Raw genomic sequence first — 13,971 nt, 5'->3', positions numbered from 1 at the left:
TTAAAGGAATAATAAACATATTGAAGGAATAATAAACAAGTAAACATACTGAAACAGTAATAAACAAGTAAACATACTGAAGCAGTAATAAACAAGTAAACATACTGAAGCAGTGATAAACAAGTAACCATATTAAAGGATTGATAAACATATTGAAGGAATAATAAACAAGTAAACATACTGAAGCAGTAATAAACATGTAAACATATTGAAGCAGTAATAAACAAGTAAACATATTAAAGGAATAATAAACATATTGAAGGAATAATAAACAACTAAACATATTGAAGGAATGATAAACAAGTAAACATATTGAAGCAGTAATAAACTTGTAAACATATTGAAGGAATGATAAACAAGTAAACATACTGAAGGAATGATAAACAAGTAAACATACTGAAGCAGTAATAAACTTGTAAACATATTGAAGCAGTAATAAACAAGTAAACATATTAAAGGAATAATAAACAACTAAACATATTGAAGGAATGATAAACAAGTAAACATATTGAAGCAGTAATAAACTTGTAAACATATTGAAGGAATGATAAACAAGTCTAAACAGAAGCGGTGACAGTCGTTGGGACGTTCTGAGCGTCTCATCGGCGCTGTCTTTCTGTGCAAAACTCTTCAGCATCTGCTGATGTTTTAATCCCAGCATCAGTCCCTCCATCGGACCAGAGAGTCGAATAATCTGCTGCTGGCCAGATTAAAACCACAGCAGCACAGGGATGAGGTTCTAAACGCACACAGCGTTTCAGAGACTTCCTATAATCTGCAAATCCCTCTATCAAGGTCAGCGGGAGGAAAACCTGCAGATTCTGATTTCACTGACCCAAATAAAGTCTGGACCGAGACGGAGCGCACGTTTAAATGTTACTGGCCCATGCCAGCTTTATGTTTTCTGATAATGATGGTTTTGGAACAAATCTGTAGCATTTTAGGCACTCATCTATATGAATTATGTTCCTGGGATCATGGGAGCTCAGTGGTCAGTGTTGTGGTCTCATAATCCTGAGGCTGCAGGTTCGAGCCCAGGTCAGAAGGGGATCCGGCCTCAGACGCGGCCCAACCTTTCATACGAGTTTGCTCGCTGTAGCGACCCATGAGAATGTTTTTTGGAACAATACTTTAGAGATGAAAACAAATGTTTGTGTTCAGTTTGTCTGTTTGACAATTTATGCTGAAGTTTTTACTTGATGCTTAAAGTTTGAGTTCAGGATAAAAGCTTTACTTTCAAATGGATCACTATTTATAACTTTAAATAGTTGTTTTTTTTTTATTCAGATACACAATGACTGTGATCCACAAGGACAAGGCCTATAGATTAGTCTCATATTATTAGTCTTATCTGGGCCCAGATTGGTTGTTAAAAGTCAGTAGAATGAATTTAAATTCACATAAACACTTGTACATGCATTAACAAGCAGTGCTGCGTTTAAAGACATTACGGTCATTTTCCGTGACTTGGCCGGCACTTTTCCTTCCTCTCATCCAGCTCGTTCAGTCAGCATTCATTTCACAAATGTTTTTACAGCTTTTAGGGTCTCCTTTTATTTCTCTATGTAAAAGTTTGTTGTAGATTTAATTCACCACATTCACCCTCTCCTTCACCATGTCCTTACATTTTATGTCTGATCTCTCTAAAACATCAACTACCATCTACATTTCACCTTTTAATTCATTCAACAGTCCTGTCTTCAAGGCATTTCATATTTGTCAATACTCTGTTCATTGATCTGCATATTACAGTTTGACCATGAAATGGTCAGAACCATCATCAAGGTGTGTATTATAATGTAGAGCTTTAACTTGTAAGACAAATTCTATCAGTTCTACATCTTTGTATAATAATCTGTAAATTCAATATTGTGAGTGTATAACCTTCTGTTGGATAAAAATATTTTCTATTCATCTCGATTACTAAAGGAAGTCACACGAGGTCACGAGAACATATTTAAGTTTTTACTTGCAAGTGCAGCCGCTCAACACAGATGTCTCATTGAAGCCCGGTCGTGAGGATCTGCACCGGACAGTGTGCGAGAATAGTTTATATACGCGCTAATAAGCTCCCACAGACGGTCACTGGTGACCTCGACCTCCCAGCTGTACATGCAGGATCCAACCACTCCTCTCTGAGAGAGAAATAACTCTGAACTCTCAACATTAACGTTAGTCAGTGATGACCATCGTTAATTCCCCTGACACCTCCTGCACGGAGTCCTGTTATCTCACCACACCGGACTGAACACTGCAAACACAACAATGGCTACAAATCAGCCAGATGTTCAGATGCAGCGCTCAAATCTGCTGTGGTGGTAGCCGAGAGTCATCCAATGCCATAACCTGAGTGCCAACAGATCATTTTTTGTAGTGGGTATACTGTGCTTAGAAACCAAAGTACACCAGTTAGTACAATGTAATCGTTAATTTATTTAGATTTTTAAGCTTATTGAACATTTCAAAATTTCTCTGATGCTCTTATTTGAATAAATGTACAACAAACTTTGTACAACAGTTGGCTTTGTATTAAAAACATGTTATAGAATTTATAAAACCGTATCAAAGCAAAACATGTTCAGGTATTAAGTAGTAAGCATTAATTATACAAAAAAAATGGTTGAACCAACTCGGTGTGTCTAAAATGTTCCAAATGTCTTGACATTGACACAAACTCATGTCATGTATCAAATGATACTTGACATGGGTTTGTGTCAATGGGCACTTCTAATTGAGTATACTGAAATCCACAAGTTTTTCTAGTAGGGGTACTCCGTATGCCTGCGTATCACATAGACTACATCACAGATCTAGAGTATCGTGCCTCTACATCAGATACATAAAGATGTTCTTTACATCGAGTAGAAGCAGAAAACGCAGACTGTTCACGGAGGTCCAGTATTTAAACGGCGCCGTGCTTCAACGCTGTTTTTAGACGGAGCTCATGGGCTTTCAGATAGTTCAGACTCTGTGCCCCCCCCCCCCCCCCACACACACACACACACGTCTTATGCAAATTATCAGATAAATGTACGAACTGACGCGCTGAGTGTCCCTTTTATGAATCTATATGCAAACACTGACTGACATGTGGCCTTTTGTCATCAGTTAAATAGAGCACTAAAAGGCTACATTAAATTTAATGAGGTCTGGCGCTGCCTGCTGACAGGAGTTACCTTCCTGTCCCTTCAGCGTTCAAAGCTTTCTCTCCACCGGCTTCCCTGCAGTCAGCAGCATGGGAGGCGTTTTTGTCACTTTAAAGACTTTACATTCGTGTCCGGTACTGTGGGAATGTTGCATGGAGACAACACAGCCAGCGTGGATGGTGGTGTCACCACTTCAGTGTATCGGAGTTTTTCTGCTGCGTCTCGAATATTAACAGAGCGGAGACGAGCCCACAGTGGGACGAGTTTGTGGCAGCACGGAGCCTCGGCCTTGTGATGATGGTGACGAGCAGAACAGAGGAAGGCAGTTCTCTGCTGTGCACTTCTGCACAGGACTGGGGACGGCGTTTGGCCTTATTTTCAGCTCCGTTTCAGAGCCTCATCTGGGCCCGTGTGTGTTCTGACAGTGTGCGTGCAACTTCATGAGCAGGCTCAGATCAGTCTGCCGCCATCTTGTCTCTATGTTCACAGTTCTGTCATTAAACACTGAAGGTGAGAAAGAAGGTGAATGGAGGAAATGCACACATTTTTGTTCTAAGGTTAGGATTTAATTTAAAAAAATCATCTTTTATTAAGAAAATATTCTGAGTTGCTGCTTTGGATTATACAGGTGTGTTAAAACAACGCCAAGGAGGAAAAACATCAGCAATGACCTTAAAGAAGGAACTGTTGCTGCCTATCAATCTGAGAAGGGTCAAAGGTCGTTTCTACACAGTTCGGAGTCCATCGTTGTAAAAAGAGACGGATTATTCATGAGAACATATTCATGACAGCTGGCGTTATTCCCAGAAGTGGACGTCCCAGAAAATTCACCCCGATGGTCAGACCATGCAATGCTCAGAGAAGTGAGCTCCATCTCAAACTCTACAAACCTCACTTAGCAGGTCAAAGGTCACGACTTCAATAAGAAAAACCTTGAACAAGTCGGGAGCACGACTTTGGTTTGGAAATATTCATCTGAATCCAACAGAAGACGTCTGGACCAGCACTCTTTGAGATCAAAGTAGAGATGTTTACCCAGAATGCACTGCAGCCAACAGCTCATTCCAGCTGTCAGCACGGTGGTGGAGGCTGATGGTTCGGGCTCCTGTCAATTTCTGAGTGGACCAGGAACTCCTGTAGACCAAAGGGTTCTGGAGTCCCAACAGCTTGGACCAAACTGGGTCATGATCCAGCAGAACGTTTGCAAGCGTGCCACCGTATCCATGGTTACAGCTGACGTGCACAGCATGCAGTATGTATGATCAGAAACCGGTTTCTTTGTGTTTCTATAAACCTAAAGCACAATAACCATCTCTGTGTTTTTACTGGACACCCAACTGTTCACGGACAGAAGGAAATCCCTGCAGAATGAACATTTTCTCAACAATACTCGGACTTTTCTTTGTGCCATGTGTTATCACTGTATGTTGATGACATTGTGATGTCATTAGTTCTCTGCATTTAACCCATCACACCTGAGATACACCCAGGTGGAGCAGTGGCAGCTATGCAAGCGCCCGGGGAGCAATTAGGGATTAGGTGTCTTGTCAAGGACACCTCGACATGAGAGCATGGCGGGGAGTTGAACCTGTGACTTTCTGGTCCCAAGTTGGCTGCCCTACCTCTACACCATCTTGGCCTTGTTGTGAACCTGAACATTAAATAAACTGGATCAGGAAGCTTTCCCTTCGGCTCCCTGCCTCAGGATTACAACTGTTGTCTTGATTCTCTCTAAATTTGGTAAAACTGGGTCTGATGTCAACTTGAGGAGTTCCTGTTTTTTAATACGCTCGTCTCAAAGGTGGACGCGTTGCGGTACAGCCTCCGCCCGTCCGTCCGTTCATACATTTTATTTCTTGTCCCATCCAAAACTTCTGTTCCACTTAAGATAGTTTAATGAAACTTGGTACACTTCTGCATCATCAGAAGACGGAGCGTCACAGACAGTTTTCATCACCGCAGCTTTAAAGGTCAAGGTCACAGTTTTGCTTCTTTCGGCTGCTCCCTTCTTCAGGGGTCGCCACAGCGAACTAACTTCCACGAAGACTTGATGATTGTTTTTACACCATCTGTCCTTCCTGACGCGACCACAGACCACCGAGCTACCACATCCCACTGTGTGGAGCAGAGAGCTGCTATCTAGGGTGCCCAGGGAGTTAAAGGCCTTGCTCAAGGGCCCAGAGTGGGGCAAATGAGGGTGGAGATAAGTGTGGGTTCTTCACCTTGCTCACCCACATTTTGATGTTGTTGGTCCAGGTAGTTGAACTGGCAACCTTCCTATCACAAGCCCACCTTCTGTGACCTCTGCGTGACCACTCCGTCAAAGGTCAAGGTCACAAATGAAGATCAAATATTAGAAAAGGTCTTCTCTTGTCCGGACCATCGGTACAGATTGCTGTATAGTGGTTGGTCAGCAGGCGTGTAACGTGTCGTATGCGTGTTCACAATTTGAAAACGGGAAGGGCGATTTTTTTTTTTTATTATGACCAAGTTTCTTCAGACGCTCAGGTAACTTGTTTTCTTTTCTGTTAAACATTTAAGGCGTGCTTGTTCTGCACGACTAATTAAGATGACTCACATTTACTAATTACAAGAAAAGCTTAATAAAAAATACTTTCTCAAACCAAGTGTTAAAAGATTTATCTCTGAGTTTCTGATGAAGCTGTAAACATAAAATTTAAATAATTAGAGCGGCTAAACTCTTAGCATTTTCTGATAATTTATTGATTCAAAGTTTTCCTAATTGTCTTATCATTCATTTTTCACACTCTTGTGATTTTATCCCCCGTCTGTTCCACACGATGATTCTTTCTCGCGCTTGCCCCTTCTCTGTCTGTCTCAATTTCTGTCTTCCGTGAGCACCCGCCCACGTTCTTCCACAAAACTAAACATGTGCACACATTAGCTGAAAAAGTTTGGCTCTCTCCTTGTCTTGTTGTTCAAGGTCTTGTCGAGCAGAGAGAAACGCCCCAGAGGAATATCATGGCGACGTGCGATGAAATTTTAATCAGGAGGAAATAGGGCGGCGCAGTCTTGTTTCTCTTTAGTATAAATTTGCACAAATGGAGTCCTGCTGCTTGTCAGGTTCTCGTATGACGCACCGGGGGCACCTGATCGTGAGCCAGAGCGGGAATGTGAGGTCGAGGGAAGAAGTGACAGGAAAAGATGAAGAACAAAATCTGGATAGATTTTTTTATTTTCATACGATTTATTCAGAAACTGTGTTTCTGTAGAATCGGAGGCCCGTCTGTCAGCCCCGTATCCTGAAGGTTTGTGGTGATTGCAGGAGATCAACGATGAAGATCTTTGAGTCAGAAATGTCTGAATACTGAGGGCTAAAGGAGGTGATTGTAATGTTAGACGTGTTTAGCAACATGCTAAGAGCTTTTCATTGGAAAATCACTGCAATGGATAATTTTTTAAGCCGTAATCAATACCATCATTATTTCTCAGTACTTAAACAACCCTATCGGAATAAACTCCAACAAAGTTCAGTCAGGTCCTCTGGACAGAGTCTTGTTGTTGAAACGTTTTGTCTTTTATCCAAAAGACTTCTTCAGTCTGAGGAGCTGCAACAAACTCAGTCTTATAAATAACATCTTGTCACAGTGGACCAACCAGTTTGCTACTGCCAGCCAGAACCAGCTGTTCACATGCTAAAGGAGGACCATCGGCCTAACAATAGGTGGTTAGTGCCCTGATGGGCCACTTGCTATTCACACGGGGCTGAGTGATGTTTGCAATAACAGTGTTGTAAGAGGGAGACTGTTGGACACGGAGGCTCCGCCCCTGTTTGATGATGAACGGGTTCTCTTCACAAAGATGGCCTCCTTCACTCTTCTCAAACCATCGTTCCTCTCTGTCCAGGATGTGAACATCTTCATCCCTGAAAGAGTGACCGCTGGCCTGGAGATGAGTGTAGACCTCAGAGTCCTGGCCTGATAATGTTGATCTTCTGTGCTGGTCCATCCTTTTGGCCAGTGGCTGTTCAGTTTCCTTGATATATGACTGATCACATCATCATCAGCAAACTGGTTGGTCCACTGTGACAAGGAGTTTCTTGCAGGGTTTAAAACTGAAGAAGTCTTTTGGATAAAAGATGAAACGTTTCAACAAGAAGAACCCGTCCAGAGGACCTGACTAAAGATTAGATTAGATTAGATTTGCCTACCTGGATTATTGCGCATGCATCAAGACATTTCAGAATAACTTCTTGTGTCAGCAGAAACAATGTTTTATTAGGGTCACCGAAACCTCTAAATTGTATTAATCTTGTTAAGCTTATTTGTAGCCCTGGCAGTACATTTTTGTTGTTCTGTCATCTTTGATGAAGAAATTTAGATGAAAAATGTTTCTAACTCGAAAAGTTCCAGGTGAAACTTTTGGAGGTTCTGCCATTTGACGACCATTTAAAGGTTTTGATTTGTTTCCATCACGTGTTGGGGATTTCTCTCAGCTACCACCATACCATTTCTTGCGTCCCCCCTGAGGAATGTTGGCGTCATTATGTGCTTGTGTGCGAGGTATTTTTCATTTTCATGCTTTTGAGCTTCAGCCAAAGATTAAAAGCATGTTAGGATTTTTTTTTTGCCTCCAAAACCTATGTTGTCACTTTCACCACTTATTGTCTGTCCAGACAGGTCTTCACTTGTAAATGAGTCTTTGGGGCTCAATGTGATTTATCTTTTTAAATAAATGTTGAATGAATGAATGAAAAATACTATTTTTCATTTCAATATGTCTCAAAATTTACTGGTACAGCCATTTTCTCCATTTAGCTTGTGGTCATCTTGGAGTTTTGATTATCGGTCAGTATGTGTTGGGGATCGCTCTCAGCCACGTGAACTTTGCAAACTTTAGGTTGTCCCACTCACGTGTTGTCTTTAGAAAGTAGATAACCTACAAACCAAGCTTTGTGTTGTGCTAAACTGTTTTTGTAGTCCTGTACGTGCACTATACGTGTGTGAATCATTTGTTTTTAATAAAGTAATGGAAGGAATGGGTTGTGAGTACTGATTTTAACTGATCAGGGGTCTGAACACCTACTGGTATTATTTAAGAAGGTAGGCACCACCAGAGGGGAAATTATAGTTTTCATCCGCAGGAAGTTTTAGAAAAAGTTTGTACTTTTCATGCAGTCCGTGATGCCGTTTGTACAAAGTGTTTTGTATAAAGTGTTTGCCTAATTGCCTCCCCCATTGAGCTAATTATTTCCCCATTGTGTTGTGATCTGCTAATTCACGATGCATAAATCCGTCGATGTGTGGAATGACTGAGTGAACGAAGTGACTTGGTATGCTGCGCTGCACCACGTCTGTCGGTGTGTGTGGCTGTGAGCAGAAACCCTCTGCAGAGCTGATTGTCGTAGCATTGATATTCCCCTCACAGGCTTGTCAAGCATGAAATAGAAGAGTACACTTTCTATGGATGAACTCTCGGCAGAGCGCTGTTAGATAGTAAGAGCCGAAGCTCTGGAGAAATGATGTTGCTGAAACAGATTCTGACTGAGGGCCAGGGGAAAATAAATCGTATTGTGTGTGCTGAATGGTTGTAAAACCAGAGAACATGTAGCTCATTATGATAAAAAGTGTCTTTCACATTCATTTCATCCACTGGGTTTTAAACGCGTTAAGGATTTATGGTTGGTGGCAGAAGCTCAAATCGTTCGGAGACTTTAGGAACCAACTGAGGCCCAAGCTGCGCCGCTCCAGACTTTTTTAAATTAACATTTTATCTCTAAGAAAACAAAAAGTGCTGTATCTGTTCAGATTAGAATGCAGAGTTTCAAACAAATACTGAGAAACTTTGTGCTGGTTGTGTGTAGAAGGTGGTCATTTTGATGCACAGCTGGAAAAAAGGAAAGAACCTTCCAAGATGGCCCCCGTCGGTTCTGCTAACACAAGATGATTTCATCTTTAATAGTCTTTTTTATTATTTTCTCTTGGTAATTATTCTTTCAACATCAGAGTCACAGTGTAAAGATTACATCTTTAACTAACTAACTGTATCAGACTGTTATACTGGAGTTATTTATTGATGGATTAGATTAGACGCCATTAAACTTGATTTGATCTGGATTAGACCACATCTTGCTTATAGCACCTCAAGAATACTTATAATAAATCACTGTTATATAAATAAACTTGAAAAAATGAATTGAAAGAATAAAAACGATATAATTCCTTGAATAAATGCATATTGTATGGAGGATTGAGGCAGCAGTGCAAAATATATAGATTTTTAAAATTCTGACTTTTAACATCATAAGGATTTTTTTGTTTTTATTACCACGGTCCTAATCCTGCTCTGTAATATCACCAACACATTACAAGGCAACATTTACACAAAGCTCTCAAGCCCTCTGTCAGCTCTTGGGGAAGACTCTCAGCTACCACCACAGCAGATTTATGCTCAATATCTGTAAACCAGATCGAGTTATAGACATTTTGTAATTGCTAATGTCAATGATCTGGGGCGGCCATGTTGAATTGAGTTCAATCTAAATGTTTTTTTAGTTGTAGATGTTTGTCCAATGATGAATTTCTGAGTTTCATGAGTCTCTGGTTCATGAGATGTTCTGCTCACAGACAGACTCAGGTGTTATCGCCCACCTGTGACTGCAGAAAGCTGCAGGGAGACGTGTGTAACTGTTTGTCTTGTTTTCATCAGTGAACTGATGGGGTGGTTGGCTGAAGTGTTTTTCATCCGTCCTGCTTTGTGTCCTTGGTTCTCCACAGGTGAGCCGGGTGGGGAAGGACGCTCAGGTGGGAAAAAACGGCGTTCAGAAGAAAGACTGGCACGATTATGAAAGGATCAGCAGAGACGCGTCTCGATCTGGTGAGTCCAAACTCTTTGTTGTCATGTTCTTCCTCTGCACATACACGTTGAAGCAGCCGGGGCCTAGATCCTCCTCATCTACAGACGTTTGGTTCTTCACAAATGTCTCCTTCTACTCCATACTGAGTGCAAGTTTGCTTCTTCTTGGTTTAGGATGTGAACAAGGAGGAAAACGGTCGTTTCTGCTCAGTGAAACTTACACGTCTGTAACTGGTTTAGGTTCTTTCTGTTCTCTGGATTCTTTAGCAACGTTAACCTTTTTAAAGAACAATAAATACATTATCTGCAGCAATTCACTCATTAGTCTCAAAGAAACAAGTATACAACAGAAATAAACTTTTTGGTTATTTTTTCTGCTTTGTGTTTTTTTAACCCTTATTTACATTTGTGTGAAATGGCTAAACAAGGATGGATGGATGGATGGATGATTTATAAAAACAAAAAATAAATTACTGTGCCATATCCCCTTTTATTTTTATTATTCTTTAACCACGGTTTTAAATCATATTTAAGATGCTGAAACTTGTCTTCTGAAAAAAGACCTCGGCGTTGACGGTGTCTGATAAAATAAAATTGACCACAAACCTTTTCTTTAAGACACTCCCAACATTTGAGCTCGCTCCTCTTAGTTCAAACGGTTTAAATCAAAACTCAGTAAATTATTTTCAGGCCCTGCTTCTGTTGTGTTCATGTGATTTAGACACATTTTAAGAGTTGTGCACACCGAGCGTCTTATCGATGCTCTGAGGTTGTGTTCTCGTTGTGTTCCGGTACTGACGGTGGAACGTTCTTGGGTTTTCTGCAGGTAACGGTGAGCAGGGGAAACCGTTTCCTCTGACAGACGCTGACAGAGTGGACCAGGCCTACAGGGAGAACGGCTTCAACATCTTTGTCAGCGACAGGATCTCGTTAAACCGCTCCGTCCCGGACATCCGCCATCCAAAGTGAGTCATGTGTTTGTTTGTTTGGGTTTTGTGGAAGAACACAACAAGTAATGAGTTTTCATGTTCTTTAAACTGCAAACAAACCATGTTGCAACAATCAGAAACAAGCTTTGACTTTAGGCTCTTCTTGTCACCTACAGACAGACAGACCTGTAGAGTTTAGAACCCATGGGGGTGACATTTTACTGCAATTTGAGATAAAATGTGTGCGCAAAAAATCAACAGGTTCTTCCCTAAATGTCCCAGTCGGTATAAATGACCCGATTTTAAACTAGGTCCATGTGACTAACTCTGTAAACAACAACCTTGAGATGTCAATGACATCATTTCTAATATTAGAAAAAGGATTTTCTAAAGGATTGTACTAAAACTTGAAATACAACTTACTGACTAAACGCATGCCTAAAGAAACTTCCTGAAATTTATCTTTAAGAATAAAAGTGTCTTGTTCAACATCTTTTGTTTATTTACGAGCAGAAACTCAGCAGTGTTTCTTTGCACAGACTTAAATTAACTCTGGTCTATCAGTGAAATGATGACCAAACTCACAAAAAGGCAGACAAGCCTCGTTTTTCCACTGAAAACATGTTTGTGCAGATTTTCCTGAGCTCGAGTGAAACTGAACCACAGAAGGACCAAAAATCAGCAAAGGCCAAAGATCTGCAACTGAATGATGCCCCGTGGGAAGTTAAGCAGTTATTAATGGGAAGTGAAAACCAACAATTAGATGCAGACAGAGCTTAATTTGTAAACCGGTTGATGCCAGGACGGAGGTAGCAGGCAGGGGTGTGGGGGAGGGGAGTCTACACCTGAAAATTTTTAATAAAGTAGATGCCATTTCCTGCATTAACATCTACGTTTTCCTACATTTGTAAACACTCATTCATGCAGCACTCTACTAGATCTGTACAAATTATCACATTCATACACTGATGGGACACACAGCGGAGGCAACGAGGGGTTCAGTGTCTTACCCAGGGACACTTCAGCTTGTGACTGCTGGTGGAATGGAACCCCCAACTTTTGCATTGGAGGACGACTTCTCTAACCACTCAGCCACAGCCGCCCCCTGTAGACCAAACCAGGAAACTGTGGAGCAAACCAGGAAACTTTTGACTAAAGCAGGAAACTGCGGACTCAAACAGGAAACTGCAGACTCAAACAGGAAATAGTGGACTCAAACAGGAAATAGCGGACTCAAACAGGAAACTGCAGACTCCAACAGGAAATAGCGAACTCCAGCAGAAAACTGTTCCCTAAAAATGATAAAAATGCTTTAAACTGAAACATGCCATTAGTAGCAGTATGGCTCATGTGATTTATCTTTATCAGCTGCTGCTGAAATGATAATGTTGTCCATTTTTGTATGTGTACATTTGTTTGTTAGCAAAATAATTCTTGAACCTCTTGATTTACGTTATTAGGACACTAGGTGTTCATCACCCACTGGGTATATTGTGGAGTCCATCATCAACTTTAGCAAACACAACATTGCTTAAAACTCAGTAATTTGTACAGATTATGATCTTTCAACTTTCATAATCTAAACTGCTGAATTCTTGGTTTTTAATTTGTGAATGAGTTCTCTGCTGTTTGTCCATGAGGTTGAATATCTTGTTCTCAGCAGAGTGATGCATGGACACAGATGCTCCAGAGACACATGGACATGTGCTTGCTGTTTGGACCTCTTCCAGCTGTCTCTGACTCATTAAAGAACAAAATACTGAAAATAAACACACCAGCAGCTCCTATAAATAAAACTCTGTAAACATCTTCAGACCTGCTGACCCGATTCGTCACGGATCAGCCTTCAGCAGTTTTCCTCTACCTGACACATGACAGGTGCCTCTTCCTGACCCCGCCATCACTTCCACGTAGCACGATGTTCTAAACAGCCTCTCTCTCAAGGTTTCTGCTGTACGTTTTATTTTTTCTCAGATTCATGAATCTCCCACGTTCCACGACCTTACGAGGCTTTTGCCATCAAACACGCTTTTCCATCCTCCGCTCCTCCACCAGCGTGGCATCGCTGCAGCGCACTCCATCAAACGAACGCTCGACAGAAAGTTCTTTTAATGTTCCCACTCTGCAGCTATCAGGGGACCCAAGTTCAGTCTGGAGAAGTGATGTGAAGTCAAACTCTAGAAGGAGTGAATGAAAAGCATCCAAAGTTAAAAGCTTGGCGTGGTTTGTTCAGGTTCAGCTGTGTATCTGTGGAAAAATGTTCCTAAATGTAGGAGGAGCTTTCAGGTTGCCATTTGTGACACTTCTGGGGTTTTTTTTTTATATCTTTGAAATCTTCTGGAAATACTTGTGCTCACAATTTTTATTATATATTTTATACTAAATATATGAACTATAAAAAATCAAATTGCTCATCAAAACTTTGGTATTTTAGTCTTTTCACGCAGATGAACTGCTGATGAGTTTTGACTGACAGTTTTCTCTCCAGGCCTGTCAGCGTGCAGCGTGGTTACATCACCCTCTCGTTGACCTCCAGTGCTCTTCAAAACAGGAAGTGAAGCATCTTTTTAACGTGTCATATCCTCTTCATAAGAGCTGCTCGCTGTGCAAGAGTTTTAATGACACAACTTGTAGTTTTCAGACACAAACTGTACGAGGTTTACTTTTCAGTGCGTTTGTCTGTCAGACGTTTATCAAGGAGTAGGAGACGCAGGTGTGTGGTTACCATGGTGATCCTGCTGAGGCATTTATTTTAATCTTCTTTTACAGTTAAGACATCAAAGCAGCAGCTTTAGATTGTTATAAAACTGATGCTGTAGATTCTGGACGCTGTCTTGGTGAAATTCACACTGTTGTCAAACATTGTATCCAGTTACATCAGTGTAACTCCCTAAAAAACATCAGTACAACGCCCTTAAAACGCCAGTATGACTCCCTAAAAAACATCAGTATAACTCCTTAAAATAAGCATCAGTATAACTCCCTAAAAACATCAGTATAACTCCCTAAAAACATCAGTGTAACTCCCTAAAAAACATCAGTATAACTCCCTAAAAAACATCAGTATAACTCCCTAAAAA

At 40.9% G+C, this 13,971-nt stretch overlaps 1 protein-coding gene across 1 annotated transcript in view; it reads left to right on the top strand.

Moving 5' to 3' along the window:
• Positions 1-13,971, top strand: part of LOC119420381 (polypeptide N-acetylgalactosaminyltransferase 10) — a 107,402-nt gene that overhangs the window by 31,091 nt on the left and 62,340 nt on the right. The window contains exons 2-3 of the mRNA XM_037687766.1: positions 9,884-9,983; positions 10,789-10,927. Coding sequence (XP_037543694.1) covers positions 9,884-9,983; positions 10,789-10,927 — 239 coding nt within the window. The remainder of the gene's footprint in view (positions 1-9,883; positions 9,984-10,788; positions 10,928-13,971) is intronic.

This window comes from Nematolebias whitei, chromosome 14 (assembly GCF_014905685.2).
Source record: "Nematolebias whitei isolate Nwh7 chromosome 14, NemWhi1, whole genome shotgun sequence".
NCBI classification, from domain to species: Eukaryota; Metazoa; Chordata; class Actinopteri; order Cyprinodontiformes; family Rivulidae; genus Nematolebias; species Nematolebias whitei.
Note: the sequence above shows the minus strand (reverse complement) of the source record. Positions and strands in the feature narration are given on the sequence as shown.